We start from the raw sequence: 18,499 nt of genomic DNA, 5'->3' as shown, positions 1-18,499 counted from the left end.
AAGCTCGAATTTGGGGGGGGGGGGCGGTAATTGAAAACGGCACACACCCTAGATTTATTACAATATGGATATCGTTAGATATGAGACTATTATTATTGTATTCTACCGAAATTCAATCCAGCCTAGAGGGACGGTCGCCTTGGTCAGAACAATTTGTAAGAAAATTAGTTTTATGCTTATATTTATCTTTTCCCCACAAAATGTCTCCAAGCTGACATTGGTATTATGCATTATTACGCATATAAACTGGCATATCAAACACTGTAATGAAGAACATTACATAGCTCATCTAACCAGCCATTACTTTTGAGAAACTTGGAAATATCCTCGAGCTGGGGAATGTTGTCCTCTCGATATCCACAGGTGTCTATCAGAAGTGGGAAGCTGCGATTAAACTCAAGACAGGCATTTGTGGGGTACAGTTTGGTGAGCTCCCTAAAGATTGTACGCCTGAAGAAAAAAACAATATATATATATATATATATATATATATATATATATATATATATATATATATATATATATATATATATATATATATATATATATATATATATATATATATATATATATATATATATATAATCAACTTCTTCTTTCTTCGACAGTCAACTTTTTTGTACCAAAGTAGCTGATATCAAGCACTTGTTCATTGTATGCCAATGACGTCATGTAATGGCACAAATCAACAAAGTGTCCATAATAACTACTCATGTATTTTCTGCAGAATTCTTCTCAATTTTGCATATGTTGTTAAAATGACACAGCCTGATAGCATCTGAATTGACCAAAATTGTAGGTATTTAGCGGTGTAAGAACGAAATAAAAGTAAAAGAAAAACTATTTAGGACATGTGAAAATATGCATTAAATGCTTAATAACGAAGATGCTGATTTCTCAGATGTTTTTCAAATTTACAGCAATTATATTTGCAGTGAACATATTTTTCTCGCAGCAAATGAAATTCAAAGTCTGACATGTGAAACAATTTCGCAGCGGTTTAATTTCATGAATCTGTTATAGTAAATTTCATTTTAAACAGGAATGTGTTAATGTGTATTTTCATTTCATGAATGTAGTCCTGCTATTTGGAAAATAATAACACCTGAATAAGCAGGTTTGCGGTAGCTGCTAATAAAGCTATATAGGACAAGATGGTATGTGTTTTAGGTCGCTGGATGCTGGAAAACTATTTTGTAACGGTACGAAGTTGACGTACAGTTAGAAACAGTACGAATTTGAAACTGTGCGATAGGCTAATGAATGGATCATACATGAGATGGTGCGGAAACATTAATTTAAAAAAAATCGTTGCTAAACAACTTGCAAGTTTTGCATGTCTCATTATGCTAAATAACTACACAAAATATCAACCTTCTAATTTAGTTTTAATAAATATAAATCGTTTATTGTCCCACACATACACAATTCACCCTTATACATTTCTCCCTACACATACTTTACTTCATGATTCCTATGAGATAAAATAATGGGAAATGTCATGAATCCAAAGATTTTCATGTCACCTTCATATGTAATTTTATCATACATAATTAGAACGTACAGCGATAGATATGTCTTAGTAATAACTGTAGCACAAATAAACGCTAATACAAATAACATTTAACGTCAATAATCCAGACTCCCTGAAAACGTGGATTTGTCAAGATAGACAACTGACCGGCTAAGTGACAACATTAATAACAAAATACAGGTCAAGAGGATATTTCACCGTTTAGATACGACCAAATAAACTGTATACATATAATCTATATTGTACTGTATTCACCAAGTGTTTATTTCAACTTCCGTGTACTTGACTCTTGGGATTTCCTGGCCACTGAAAATTGAGAGAAAGAGAAAATGCTAAATGCATCAACCTGCCAAACATTCATACCTTCTATCAAAGCAATTTATGGTCCTTGCAATACCACCTTGAATAGTAAAAGCTTAATCACTCATAGCAATACCACAATACAGTGAAACCTTGAATAGTAAAAGCTTAATCACTCATAGCAATACCACAATACAGTGAAACCTTGAATAGTAAAAGCTTAATCACTCATAGCAATACCACAATACAGTGAAACCTTGAATAGTAAAAGCTTAATCACTCATAGCAATACCACAATACAGTGAAACCTTGAATAGTAAAAGCTTAATCACTCATAGCAATACCACAATACAGTGAAACCTTGAATAGTAAAAGCTTAATCACTCATAGCAATACCACAATACAGTGAAACCTTGAATAGTAAAAGCTTAATCACTCATAGCAATACCACAATACAGTGAAACCTTGAATAGTAAAAGCTTAATCACTCATAGCAATACCACAATACAGTGAAACCTTGAATAGTAAAAGCTTAATCACTCATAGCAATACCACAATACAGTGAAACCTTGAATAGTAAAAGCTTAATCACTCATAGCAATACCACAATACAGTGAAACCTTGAATAGTAAAAGCTTAATCACTCATAGCAATACCACAATACAGTGAAACCTTGAATAGTAAAAGCTTAATCACTCATAGCAATACCACAATACAGTGAAACCTTGAATAGTAAAAGCTTAATCACTCATATGCGTTGCATCAATCAAATGAATTTGGAAATTCTCTTTCCTGTATCGCACACAAAAATGAACACCACAGAACTACCCCAACCCACCAAACAAAACAATAAAAACAGATTTTCGGTCAGCAACACATTGAGTGTTTGAAGATTTACTCATATGAAATAATTATCTATCTCTGGTAAAATAGAATAGTCAAAACAATCTAATTTATTAATGAACATTTGTATACAAATTAGGCCTGTCAGATTGTACTTATCTATTTTTAGTAGTTTGTATTTTAGCATGCTCAAAAACACTGCATATAAATATTCCTTACAAATATGATGAGACTAAATTGATTGGATTTTCTTTCTTGCTTGGAAGTACAGACTGAGGAAAAAGACCAAATAAAAATGCCGTTGGGGTAACCATAGCTGGCATTAAACATCGTTCTACTAAAAGGAATAGATTTTTATAATGATTGGAATGACACAAAATGTGTTAAAATGGCCACAAAATCATACATGTGATCCGTCATTGATCTCGAAGACGATTCCCTGATATAAACTCTAAAAGTTTGAAAGAGTTAGGAAAATCGAAAATTTCTCTGACACGTATCCGTTATTTCCATCTTAAACGATAAAAAAATGTTTGACAAAACTTGGAAAAAGGAATGTCCCTGAAAGCTGCTTCAAACATATCACAGCTAGACAATATGCCTTTAAAGTCTCTCAGTGAGACCGCTCCGGTGGCCTCGTCGTTAGGGCGTCCGCCTCGGCCGCGGGAGGTCGAGGGTTCGAACCCCGACCGAGTCATACCAAAGACTTATGAAAATGGTACTAACAGCTGCCTCGCTTGGCGCTAAGCATTAAGAAGTTAGTGTTAGGACTGGTCGACCTGGTGTTAAGATAATGTGAGAGGATGGAATATGATGCTATATGTCTGCGGCATGATGCTAAAGTGGTAGACATCGCTATAAACTGACACACTGAAGACATCGCAGCGATATGACTAAAAATAATTAAACTTACGTTAACAATCCAATCACACACACACACACACACACACGCCTGTAAATACAAAGTATTGTAAACAACATGGGGCGACTGCAATCTGTGTTTCCCAATACAAAGCATTGTAAACAACATGTGTTGATTGCGATTCATGTCTGTTTTCTGAATAACTGCGTTTCAACTCGATGTTGATTGCTGCTCTTCAAATTTACTAAGAATGCGACTAATAACTGAGACAACACAAATTTAACAAAAATTTCAAAATTTATATTTCTGAAAACCATAACGAGAGTCGTTTCTAACCAGAACTGGTTAGATGTTTCGAACGATGTAGGTTTGCAGAGATAAGATTGTTATAAATTGTACATGCAAACTGCACAGAAAATGATACCCGTGTCCGTCAAAGTGTCTGTTACCACATTTATTCCTAAACTGTAAGGTGCATGTTCATTAAATATAGCAGCTACTCCGTCAATATGGTAACCACAGTAATTTTGTTTCCATATCGTAACCATAGTAGTTATCTTGTCAATATGGTTCATATGGTAACCTTAGTAGTTATTTTTTGTAACCATAGTAGTTATCTTATCCATATGGTAACCATATCATCATGTCCATATTGTAACCATAGTAATCATATTTTTCGTATGATACCCATAGAAGTTATCATGTCCATATGGTAACCATAATATTTTTCATGTCCATATGGTAACCATAGTAATTATCATGCCCTTTTGGAACCATAGTAATTGGTATGGTAACCATAGTAGTTATCATGTCCATATGGTAACCATAGTAGACTTACCATGTCCATATGGTAACCATAGTAATTATCTTTTAGCTATCTAGTCCATATGGCAACCATAGTAGTTACTAGGTCCATATGGTAACCATATTAATTATCGTGCCCATCTGACAACCATAGTTGTTTTTTGTCTATATGGTAACATAGTAATTATCTTGTCAGTATGGTAACCAAGCAGAAAAAGGGTATTACCCTTAGCTGCCTTCTTATGCAGTCCCTGGGATGGTGGTCAAAACGTAAATGTTGACAAAGGTTAATCTTGTTATTTTTTAGCCATTTTACAACAAACCTTGTGCATGCAGTCTTAACATGAAGAAACTTGTCATATCTAACGGATTTCAGTTATGAAACCTGGTTCTGTCCACTAGCTGAAAGGGTATCTGTTAGGCGATGTGCATTGCTTGTTTTCAGAAAACAAAATTCTTATAGTAAATAGTGTGTACATAATTGATCTTATCGCAGATTTTAATAATCACGTGAAAAACTGATCTTTTGTTTTTAATTTGATGTGCAGATTTACATTTTTGTATATTTCTTATGTTCGATCTTGCTATTTACCTAGAAAATATATCTATGCTAAGCATAGTCATTTGACTAGACAATATATCTATACTATGCACTAGTCATTTGACTAGACAATATATCTATACTAAGCACTAGTCATTTGACTAGACAATATATCTATACTAAGCACTAGTTATTTGACTAGACAATATATCTATGATAAGCACTAGTCTTTGGCTTGACAATTTATCTATACTAAGTACTAGTTATTTGACAAGACAATATATCTATACTAAGCACTAGTCATTTGGCTTGACAATATATCTATACTAAGCACTAGTCATTTGGCTTGACACTATATCTATACTAATCACTAGTCCTTTGGCTTGACAATATATCTATACTGAGCACTTACAAATACTGAACATAATTTACTAATTTATCGCTCAATAAAGTTAAATTTGTAATATTTTCTTTGTAATTGTTGTGATATATGAAAATAACGTGACTTGCTAAAATTTATTTTTATTGACTTGTTCAGTGAGATTGTTACAAATGTTGCAGTTATATTTATTAAGTAATGGTACATGACTTTAAAGTGAACGTATCAAGCAAATAAAGTTGCTTCATCGAGAACAAATATTTTTGTGTCTTAGGAACTATAATGCATATTTAATACGAGTACGCTGAATGTATGAATATATTTTATTTTATTATTTGCGTTGTACATCTTGTTGCATCCTTTATGTTGTATATTTGACAGTTTCTTTTTAGGGTTAATACGTGTTGACAACAATATTCACAATGTGTAAAAATCTAAAGATAAATCCAGTGACACATTAATGGCCAACTCTCTAATACTTATGTCCGTAAAAACAAATATGTAAAGATTTCCATTCGTATCTGAAGTTTACTTGTTATCTTTAACCCTTAAAATCCCACTTTAAAGATTTAGTCATTAATTTTGCTGTAATTGAAAAGGATTAGATTGGTACTAAAACAAAGCTTTATACAGTAATATTTGGGTTAGGGTTCATACCAGTTTGAAATACAATAAAAACATATCACAGTTGTGGCGACCAAAAGACATTTATGTAACTGATTCTTAAAAATATATACCATCACAGTTATTTTGAAACATATAACGCTGTCCTCCAAGCAAGATCATGCGTCAGACGAAACCAAAGAACTTACTGCCTGTAATTAATAGCTATCTGGGCAATCTCCTTTCTTCTGGCCTTGTAAACTTCATCACTAAAACCCTGCAATTGGAAACAATAAATTGGTCATTAACCTTCTGGCCTTGTAAACGTCATCGCTAAAACCCTGTAATTGGAAACAATAAATTGGTCATCAACTTTCTGGCCTTGTAAACTTCATCACTAAAACCCTGCAATTGGAAACAATAAATTGGTCATCAACCTTCTGGACTTGTAAACTTCATCACTAAACAGTGCAATTGGAAATAATAAATTGGTCATCAACCTTCTGGCCTTGTAAACTTCATCACTAAAACCCTGCAATTGGAAACAATAAATTGGTCATCAACCTTCTGGCCTTGTAAACTTCATCACTAAAACCTATAATTGGAAACAATAAAATTGGCCATCAACCTTTAATTATCTTGAGTTACCTTCCAAAGCGGTTTAGTCATTATTCCTTGCGACTAAAGAAAAAAAATAAGCAGATGCCCATATCGTAAACTTCAAAATAAAAGAGAACTTAGAAAAGATGTTTTGATTGTTCAAAACCGATTTAAAATGATAGAATGTTAATCTGTACATTATTCAACTAAGCTGATCTTTACTTTCGAGTAGCTTACAAAAGGTAAAATGGCTCCCCAAGCAGTGTTTACCCTTTGCTTTGGAGCAAGATACAAAGGTCAACTGGCACCCTAAGCATTGATTATCATTTACATTAAAGAACACCTATTAACTTAGGAGCGCTCTTACGTCACTCTAAACATAAAGGCCTACAAGGCCTACAAGGCCTTTCCTACAGAACTGCTCTGCTACTGAGAATTTTCGTCTTCAATTAGCTTATTTCTGAAGGATTTTGCAAAAGTATTAAAATATAAATATCCTCACTGTGTAATTTTGTTTGAAATGACCTATTTAACTACTTTCAGTGAAAAATAAAGAATATAGAGGAAGCAGCAATAATTCAAAATGAGGAAAATCTAGGAGTCATATATTGAACATGCGATGCTGCTGACTTTGATTCCGAATAGGAAAGCGTTCTCATAATTAAAATCAAACATTTATTTAACAATGTGGTTATTATATATTATGATAAACACAAATGATTGATAAATGGCTGCTTAATTATTATATCTTTAATTTTATTCGTTCTTTGTAGTTTAATGTGCAAAAACACAATAACTGTTTCTAATTTGTTCGTGTTGCTATTTAGGGTTACTAAATACTTATGACCACACAACACTAATGTAGTTTATGCGGTGAACTGTATTTTACCTACATAATTCAATTAATTATCATATAATTAAATTAATTATCATAATGTATTAATACCCTCCCTGAAAGTGTCAAAAACATGATGCAGTTTAATTTAATAACACATATTGTGTCCTTGTATCTGAAAACAATTTACCAATTTCTAATAACTGTAGCATATTCGACGTAATCCGCACAAAGTGCGCTGAGGAAATATTCCATCCGTAAATCCGGTAAAGCTAATGAAAATAATAAAACATGAACAATGCCATAAACAATGCCCTCATCAAATGGTTACATATTAAGGAGTTAACTCCCTTTGACTATTTTTGACGCTCTCTTTATGGGATAAATTCACGATCAATAAATCACAAACAAGAGACGTTTTAGAGACTGATTAATTTCGAGATAATTATGATTGTCTGTTAAAGTAGTTACTTCTCGACTAAAAGGCGTACTAAAATTAACACATATATGTTTAGAGCTTGAAAGTTTCTTGCGCGTTTGCACCCAGAAGAGGATAGAGAAGCAAGGATGTGAGCTCGTATTCAGGCATTGTAGGAGTATTGCATCGGCTAATATAGATGGCGTATTACTCTTTATCCTGGTCTGTGTTACTGTTATCACGCATCTTAGATGTATGACAAATTTAAATAGATAAGTTAGCCGTCTTACTGGATGATCCGCTTGTAGTTCTGCACCAGCGCGGAGAACCTTGTTGGCAAATCTGTCGAGCTCCTCGATCCTCTTTGGAAACCATGGCTCTGTAAATGAAATACAGCAAAACCATCATTTAATTCTAATGTGTACACTCATTTCAGTACAGTTAAACTTGTTGTAAAATGAAATACAGCAAAACCATCATCTAACTCTAATATGTACACTCATTTCAGTACAGTTAAACTTGTTGTAAAATGAAATACGGCAAAACCATCATCTGACTCTAATATGTAAACTCATTTCAGTACAGATAAACTTTGTGTAAAGACAACTGCTGTTTACAGATTATCTGTCACTTGTAGTAACTGTTAAAATGAATGTAGAAACCAGCCACTATTTGCCTCGAGAGAATATCTTTCTTACGTTCCAAGCAGCCCAAGACAGCAGTTTGACTGCAAATATATAATTTCTTTCTAAACTGCTAAAGACACCTCAGTTTGACTGTCAATATATACTTATTTTCCAAAGTGCGCACGACAGCTCAGTTTGACTGTAAATATTTAATTGCTTTCCAAACTACGCAAGACAGCTCAGTCTGAGTGTAAACATATAATTACTTTCCAAACTGCGCAAGATAGCTCAATTTGACTGCAAATAAATAATTGCTTTCCAAACTGCGCAAGACAGCTCAATTTGACTGTAAATAGTTATTGTTCTAACTATTATGCAGTTGTTCATCCGATTATGGTTTAACAATTTCTCACAATTTCTTTTCAACATTGCAGTTACAGTTTTTCGTTACGATATATAAGACAGTAGACAACCAAGTTTTTCATTCTTTCCGTCCTCTTCCTTCCTTTCGTCTTCATGCAACTTATTATTAGTATTTATAGTCATAGATTTTCCGATCACGATTTGGTATGTCAAGTGAGAAGCAAATCACGCACATGAACACGCACACACTTATGCAGACACAAACACATTGAATACCAAGAATTACTAGAGCGTTTCGAGACGTCTACCGTAAAAAGGTCATCAAAAGCTTTCGAAAAATGTCATAATAATGGAAAGAACGCTATAAGAACAAATTACAACTTATGGGCCTTAAAAGCTTTGCGAATTATAGAATTTTGTCCTATCCTAACTGGAGTGCGATTTTGTAACAAGTACAAACTTTTTTTTATAATTCTTCAGAGTGCTCATTTCTACCAACCCGAAAATACGGAATAAATCTTTTAATAAATTTGAAGGTGGAAATCCAATGACAATATTTATCAAAAACGCCGATTACAGCATAAGAAGACCAATATACAGAAATAATATGACACTATCGTCTTAAACTAAGAATAAAAGAGAACAAAAATCTACAAGTTTGATAAAATTCAACAAATAATTTATTTACCTAGAATACAAAAATATAATTTACTAAGTACTTACAGTAATGCAAATCAAGTACCGAAATTGTCCAAAACATTCTCTCACCAGTCCTAATGAATAAAGTTCTAATTAAATTTCAGTGGTGTTCGAAATAAGAGTCAATGCTAAAGGTGTTGATGTGCCTGTAGTCTTTAAAGTACTAATGTACAAACGGCCCGATGTGTGATTATGTGCCAGTTGAATTTTGATGAATCACAGTAATATAATACAAAATGACCTTGTTTCAATTCACTACAATTCACCTTATCTAAGAATATTATCAATGAGCACTTTATATTTCTACTGAATAATTAATTTAAATAAATAATTTCACCCAAATCAAATACTGATTACAACAATACAAATGATTCTGCGTCGAGATATTACAGTAAGAAGGAATAATGTTTAGATAAACAAGATTATAAAGCCATATACTTGACCTAGATCACACTTAGCATTTTCTGAAAATACTATGACATAATGAAATTTTCCATTCTAGAACTTTCCAAGTTGTTTACAAGATAAAATATGTTACTAAAATTATTATAAGGAACGTGGTAAACATTGTGTCCTTTCTCATCCCAAGACAATGATCGTAATATTTAACCCACATTCTCATAATTTTTTTTATAGCTATTTATTATTTTTCACCAAAATAAAAGTTACTGGTCAGCAAGACTACCAACTTAATTTTGGATAAGGTCAAGTCCAAAATACAATTACATATGACAATAATGTTTGTTTGTCCATCGGTGTAGATCACGAACACATTTTCTTTTAACTGTTTTCAAGAGGTGTATGCGGAGATGACTTGTGAAGCCAATCAGGGCACGAAAGTCTTTCCCCGCATGTGGAGCACACAAGGGTTGGTGCAAAAGTAGAGGTGTTGGCAGCTCTGGCCTTACGAGTGGGAAATGTTCTATGGGCCTCTGTATTTTTCTGCTGTTCTGCTGCACTGGCGCCAGATGTGATCATGTTGCGTCAGGACGGACAGACTTACGCTCCCATGAAACACTGTTGATATGTAGGTTTTTCAATGGACAACTTCAGTGTGTCCTTGAAGCGCTTATTTTGTCCTACAATAGCGTGCTCCCTCGCAAAGTTTGCCATATAGCAGCCGTTTTGGAATACGTTCCTCGGGCATACGGACGACGTGTCCTGCACATCTAACTTAGGCTCCCTTCAGCAACGTGAAGACAGATGGACTATGACTCTCGTGAGAACCTCAGAATCAGGAATTTTGTCTTGTCACTTTATTGGCTTAATCCTTCAGAGACAGCTCATGTGGGATTGTTTGAATTGTGGTGAATGTCTGCTATGAACAGTCCACGTATCGCTGGCATCTAGGAGGGTGGTGAGCACTGCAGCACGGTACATCTTCAGCTTAGTAGTAATACTGATTCCTCTGTGGTCCCACAATTCAGAATTTGTCTACCGAAAGCTGAGCTGGTTTTGGCAATTCTGCTGTCGACCTCAATGTCAACGAACGCTGACTGCACTTGAGAGGTTGCTGCCCAGATACGTGAAAGTGTCGACAGCCTGGAGTTTACAACCCTTCACTCTGCTGATCTGTGCTCAATATGGCTTCCCAAGGGTAGGTTGGTACATAACTTCAGCTTTTTTGGTGCTGATTATAAATGTCGCACGCCTCAGCAAACCTGTCCATGTCTGTATGTCCTTTTCTGACTTGGCATTGACGGCGAAGCCATCAGCAAAGCAGAAATCCCCGAGAACTGTTTCTTTCACATTTTGGACTGCCTGCAATCTCCTAGGGTTGAACAACTTCCAGTCAGTCCGGTATCGGACATGTATTTCCCGCATCACTATGTTGGAACGCATCGGATAATATGGCAGTGAACATCATGCTGAAGAGTGTGGATGCCAGAACGCAGCGTTCTCCTGACACCAGGCCTACCAACCCTAGTACTAACCTCTTAATTCTAAGCGCTAAGTGAGGCAGCTGCTAGTACCATTTAGATAAGTCTTTGGTACGAATCGGCCTGTGTTCGAACCCGATACCTTTAATGTGTGTGTGTGTGTTATTATGAGTCTATGCTTTTCAAATAAGTAACAGAAAATAGAGAAGACAACAAGCTTTGTAAAATTTAACAAATAATTTATTTCCCTAGAATACAAAGTGAAAAATGAGGAAAAGAACGTACGGTATTGCGAATTAAATCCAAAAATATTCAAACAATTAGAGACACAAGTTCTAGTATTAAAAAGTCCTGAATGAAACTCATTTAAAGCCCCGAAGCGATCTAAAATTGAAGGCGATGACGTGTCTGTTATAGCCTACAAAGTACTGATGTGTCAACAGTCTCTTGTTGAATCAAAGAAATATTATTCCAGGCTTCTATTCAGGATAATTCCAGTGAATGTATATATCCAAGAATTTTATCAGAGAACTTTTGTATTTCCAGAGAAAATAATCACTTGAATTCAATAATTTGAAGAAAATAAAATTCAGCCCAAACTGGTTACAACTTGATACAACTTAAAGTGTTAGATGTTAAAGCACCAGTGGTAAAATCCTTACATTCATAAAATAATATAGTTCTCTGCTTGACCTCAGGTTAAAATTCGAATTTTCTTTAAACAACCATTACATAATGGAAAATAACCTTCTAGAATGATCTAATGAGCCGTGTTTATTTACAACACAAGAACATAGAAAATTCACTTAGGAATCTCCAAAACCCTGACCCTGATAAACAAATTTACTCTTGTTTCTCTTACATATTGCAAGACGTAGATTCGTAACACTGCTCATTTTTCGTGTGATAAGCTGGTTTGTCTCTTTGGCTGGAATTTCGCGCAAGTTACACGTCATTACGTCTCGCATAATCTGTCACATGTCCTACGTGATTAGATAGCAACATATGACCTAATTATAGAACGAAGAACATTGTAGATAAGGCTTCACTGGAAGTGGTGTATACCTGAAAGCTGTGCTGCGCACTGCCAATCAGTCTCCGAGTAAACACGTTAACTCACAAGAGAACACATACACGTGTCTCTGATGTCGCTGTTTCTGTTGTTTTTGCCAGAAAATATTCATTCATTGTTTGCATGAAGCCACTTTGGCTTAGAAGGCTCTGCAACCGGTGTTCTTACAAAATATCCTAACCAAGAGGAGCGGGTAAGACTGTGTGATGCACTTTTTATGCGGAGTCTAATCAAAACAGAACATCTGGAAAGCGTGTTGTCCTGCTTCAGCGGTCCACATAATTGTTAAGTAGATTTTTCACGTTGCATATGTTAAATACAGTAAGATTTATGATTTGTAAACACAAAAAGCTGACAATTCGGCATATTAATTGGATGATATCTACCTTTGTTTTAGTTTAGGAAGATATTTCACAAATGATGCGAAACCAGCGTTTTGCTATGAGGAGGAATCTCTCGAGGGAAAATACAAAATGTTTCTACTTCATGGAGAAATATTTCTTGATATATACTTGCAATTAACATTTGTGAAATCATATGTCTGAAAGTGGAAGACGTCAATTTGCTTGCATTTTTACAGTTAAAATTGTGGAGCAAGCCTTAGTACTACATCGGTAAAAACCATTCTGAGATTGTAGATTGATTTTATGAGGTATACATACAAATGTTTTCCTTTACATATTACTGCTGGTTAAATGATTTCTATTTTTATACTAAACACGAAGCAAATAATTTTCGTTTTCTTGCGCACGGATTGACACCGTGAATATCATTGGGGTGGGTGTAGAATCAAAGAGCAGTCGAACCAGTAACATCTTAAACCCAAAGATTATAATGACTGTGCATTTATCTGTTATAATTTGTGCATTAATATTGCAATTGATGCAGTCAAAAGTAAATTATGTCTCTTAAAACGCTAGTAGTCTAGTTCATTTACAGATGCTTCACGCAAAGTTTGATGGTCGCTTGATTTCGGTATGCAAGCAGCATCATCCATGGCCAGTTTCCCAATTGTTAAAAACATGCGTGTGATGCGAGTTAAAATCGCCAGTTAACTGGGTAACATTATTATATTCAATCGAAAATTATGTATTTAAACTTTTCCGTTCGCCGTAGAGTTTATGAGGCGTTTTGACAATAAGTGACACATACAACATGTTAGCTTTATATGTTAGTACAAGGTGATTTCAAATAAACGTTTACATGATTAGAACCTAGTTCTAGCGCTTTGTACCGGTTGAATTTCTCATCCATGTTTCCATGATCAGAAACTAAATCTATCTTCTAGTACCAGCTGATTATTATAATGCCAGTTTCCACGATCAGAAGCTAGATCTAACTTTTAGTACCAGCTGATTTCTAGTACCAGTTTCCATGATCAGAACTTTAATCTAGTTCCTAGTACCGGTTGCATTTCTAATACCAGTTTCCTTGATCAGAATTTTGATTTAGTTCCTAGTACCCGTTGCATTTCTAATACAAGTTTCCATGATCAGAACTTTGATCTAGTTCGTAGCACCGGTTGCATTTCTAATACAAGTTTGGATCAGAACTTTGATCTAGTTCCTAGCACCGGTTGCATTTCTAATACCAGTTTCCATGATCAGAACTTTGATCTAATTCCTAGCACCGGTTGCATTTCTAATACAAGTTTCCATGATCAGATCCCCTAGTACCCGCTGATTTGGAATATCAGTTTCCATAATCAGAACCTAGATTTATCTCCTAGTCCCCATTGATTTTTAATAGTAGTTTCCATGGTCTGAAACCAATGAGTATAGTATGTAAGATTCCTTTGGGTGAGAGGCCAATCTATTACAGGCGTAAAATTTTGACTCCGTCTTAAAACCGTGCCGAATCGAGATATGAAGAGCCTAGTTACATGTTCCGGATAATAAGTTGTAAAGTGACTGCAATAATAGATACATTTTTTTAACCCCAGCCAAAAAGGCGAATCATGTAAACTCTGTTTTCCTCTTTGATACAAAGTTTAGGACCAGTTTCAACTACTAAATAAAGTTTATCGAGAACTTTTGACCCCCACAAATGTTTCCTGTTGAACTAAGCAGTTTGAAAATAAACATGTAAAAAGGTAACTTATTGGCTATGTGACTAGGAACCGGTGCTCTATGGATGTAACGCGGGCCCAATAACCAAAGTCCTTCGAGGGGTTTTAAGATATATATATATATATATATATATATATATATATATATATATATATATATATATATATATATATATATATATATATATATATATATATATATATATATATATATATATATATATTCAGTGGTGGTTTTATTCGTTGATGAGCCTCGCTATCTGATATGGAAATTGTCTAATTTAAAGGATACTTACTATCTGGTTAGTTGACGGGCCTTGTTAAGCACCTGATACCCACAATGGCAGGCGTATCTTGCAGTCTGATCAATTATCTTCGGACAGAGGGCAATTAACCTATAAATCTATAAATCCCGGGATCGACTAATTGGTGTTATGTTTTCCTTGCTTTGTTTTGCACGGTTAGATATCGGCTTGACTAGTTATGACCCGTGTATAACACTTGCTGCCTAACCTTTCTAGCCAAATTTTAAGTTGCAGATACTTTGCGTTTAAGTTATTGGCATGATTCCTAGAGTTATGTTTACATCTTTTATGCGAAACATACATTCATAAATTATTTAAATAATTATTGTGGTTTTGACCCAGCTGATTACTTGATTTTGTATACAGGTACTGATGGTTGAACCACTTGAATAAACTCGGATCTGCAACATCAATGACACAAACCTTCAAATCTCAAATAGGCATATACTGGAGTTTCACTGGTGTAATGTTATATATTGTTTAATGAATTGTTATTCTGAACATTTTCTCAAATTATATGAAGCCCATATTGTATTGCTGGAATATTACAATTAGTTTTCCTCTTCCGGTTTAAGAAAGAACCAGTTTTTATTTGCATGCAAGGTGGTTGTGTCCTGGTAATTTCCTTGCAGCCCATTACATGTACGCTCACAATAGGTACACATTTTCTAGGATTTAATGGTCGCTAAAAAATGCAAATATAAATACCTAATATAACATTTTTTCCCCATAGATGCCACGTATGTGCGAGGCTCATCAACGAATAAAATCATCAATGAAAATATATGTTTGTCCTTAAGCAAGAAAACTAATGCTCCATAAAGTATACTGTTTCATGGTACCTCATGGTACCTCATGGTACCTGATCAAACGGGGGCACACAAGCCTACAAATAATTCTAAATAAAACATGCATGATGTATGTACGTATTAAATCTTACATTGGAAAGTACATTGTTGCAGGAACTATAAGGTATCAGAGAAAACATGTATAAAATATGAGGAAAATAAACTATGAAGTTTGTGACATGGAACAATTTAACACTTCAGGATAGTCTCCCCACCCACCGCCTCCATCAGGTCTTTTTTGAGTAGTAAACAACTTCATGGGCTTATATGATAAGTTATATTGTGCTGGTATATATATATATATATATATATATATATATATATATATATATATATATATATATATATATATATATATATATATATTAACATGGACAGATTTCAATGAAAATATTTAGAAAGGACGTATATTTACATACCTGATTCCTGAACTGTGAGTGCCTTGCATATAGTTCGCAGTTCATCTATTGCCTCCCTTAGCCGCCATTTTGGTTGTCACATGATACAAAAAATTCACTGTCCCCTGTTCCAGTTTTGGATGGACGAGACTCAATATGTTTCACGTTAACCTTATGCTTCTGTGACAAAAAAAATACAAGTAATGCCTCATCTATAATCAATAATGCTACACGTATAGCTAGAAAACAGGTAATCTTTTAGTGCTTAGAGCTCACAAGCTGAAATTATGATACCATCAAAATCACATTTATTTATAATGATCGACCAGTTGTAGCTAGGAAATGACATTATGGCTAGAATAAATGTAGTTATGAAACGGCATTATGGCGATTTAATACAAGATTGTTGTTATTCACATTGACATTAAATTTCTAAGCTGAGATTTTAACTAGGTGTCAGATTGTAAACATCCACAATTTTCTATTTCAATTTTTATTTTCAACTGGATCCGCAATACCTCTAAATGTATAAGAGTTTCATATTAACTACAAAAGGAATATAATTAAAAAATAGGAACAATCGACTGTTAAGTTTATGCATTTTACGCCAAGTAGATTCCACATCCCCTTAACCTCTGCCGCCCACAAAAATTCAAAATGAGACCAACCAACTATGTAGACATGCTTATGTACATGCCTTTTATTTAGAACGTCGTTCGATGATAATCTCCTTTCCACCTGTACATAATGTTGATTACAAATCTAACATATTTAGAACGTCTTGTTATGATAATCTCCTTTCCACCTGTACATAATGTTGATTACAAATCTGACATATTTAGAACGTCTTGTTATGACAATCTCATTTCCACCTGTACATAATGTTGATTACAAATCTGACATATTTAGAACGTCGTTCGATGATAATCTCCTTTCCACCTGTACATAATGTTGATTACAAATCTGACAAATTTAGAATGTCTTGTGATGATAATCTCTCTTCATATTTAGAATATCGTTTGATGACAAACCCCTGTCCACTTGTACAGAATATCGATAACTTTGACGTATTTGAAATGTTGTTTGACGGTGAGCCCTAGTCCACTTGTACAGAATGTTAATAACTTTGCCTTGTTTGAAATGTCGTTTGACGGTGAGCCCTAGTCCACTTGTACAGAATGTTGATAACTTTGAAATGTCGTTTGACGGTGAGCCCTAGTCCACTTCCACAGAATGTCGATAACTTTGACATATTTAGAACGTCGCTCGATAATGAGCCCTAGTCCACTTGTACAGAATGTTGATAGCTTTGATATATTTAGAACGTCCTTTAACGATGAATCCTAACCCACTTGTACACGCACTGATATACGTACTCTACCTCCCATTTGTTTAAGAACGTTACAATATGTGTCTTTGGACAAATAGAAGTACTATATACTACGAGATTACCTGAAATATTTTCAAGGCATCGCCCAGACCATTGAAGTTGTCCTTCAGTGAAAACACAATACTTGTGCTGCCATCTCCATCCGTGGTCTTTCGCACACATGTAAAATACTAAATACATTAAAGTAAAAGAAAATGTAGCTAAGCGTTAATTTTTGTGAGTTGTGTTTGTGCCTATCTCTGCTTAGAAATCTAAAACAATGCCATCTTTAAGTAGAATAATGACTGAAAGGCTACATGAATGCTATTTTTAAGTAGAACAAGTACTGAAATGCTGAAATCTCCAGAAACATAGCAAAGGCAACAAATTGTGATTTAATTTTCTTTAGTCAATTTTTTTTTATACTATAGCGTTAGAAAGAAAAGCTGAAATGGCAGAGTCGATAATGGTGAATGCTAATATTCACTACACCGGAGAACATCTAGATGAGAAGAGATTGATACGGGACATAATGTCGTCACAAAGAACAACTTTTATCAATAAAATTATATACTCACCAAATTCTATTTAAGTTGAAAAAACCTGGCCCTATTTTTTCAACAATAGCACAAAATTATGCCAGACGTGAAACAAACATATGACAGTCCTTCAAAATCGCTTGATGTCCTTATATCAATCAACACATAACATTTGAAAAACTGGACACTATGTTCAAAAAAAGTCTATACGCAATGTTGTTCATAGAACATATCTCTCCATACCAGATTCCATTATGTTAACTGCTTATAATGTTTTAATATTCTTTATCGCATTGGGCAACATGTCAGCACACTATTGAAATTTCTAACAGTGATTTTGTCCGTATCCATCACTCTCAACTACGACAACTGTATTTTAAGTCAATATTGAACATGTGATTATTAAAAATCTGAATTTATTATATGCTCATTTTTTCCCCGTTAACTTTACATTGTCAGAATCGTTCAATATTACCCGATACTGAACTCGCGCGACAATACACATATAGCATTCACGTGCATAAAGGAACTACTTTCTATTGTAAACAAATAATGGACGCAGACGCCAGCACTTTTGATTTGTACACAAATCATGTACACTCTTTACGTTGTG

The 18,499-nt window shown here is 34.3% G+C and overlaps 1 protein-coding gene across 1 annotated transcript in view; it reads right to left on the bottom strand.

Moving 5' to 3' along the window:
- Positions 1-17,230, bottom strand: part of LOC149773652 (protein henna-like) — a 44,892-nt gene extending 27,662 nt beyond the window's left edge. The window contains exons 1-6 of the mRNA XM_089946242.1: positions 17,154-17,230; positions 16,000-16,055; positions 8,010-8,098; positions 6,076-6,143; positions 1,790-1,840; positions 305-450 (exon numbers count right to left, since the gene is read on the bottom strand). Of these exons, the coding sequence (XP_089802368.1) occupies positions 305-450; positions 1,790-1,840; positions 6,076-6,143; positions 8,010-8,098; positions 16,000-16,055; positions 17,154-17,230 (487 nt within the window). The remainder of the gene's footprint in view (positions 1-304; positions 451-1,789; positions 1,841-6,075; positions 6,144-8,009; positions 8,099-15,999; positions 16,056-17,153) is intronic.
- Positions 17,231-18,499: the final 1,269 nt, after the last annotated feature.

Source organism: Sinohyriopsis cumingii, unplaced genomic scaffold (genome assembly GCF_028554795.1).
Source record: "Sinohyriopsis cumingii isolate HCF-2022 unplaced genomic scaffold, ASM2855479v2 utg000622l, whole genome shotgun sequence".
NCBI classification, from domain to species: domain Eukaryota; kingdom Metazoa; phylum Mollusca; class Bivalvia; order Unionida; family Unionidae; genus Sinohyriopsis; species Sinohyriopsis cumingii.
This window is presented reverse-complemented; position numbering and strand designations above follow the sequence as displayed.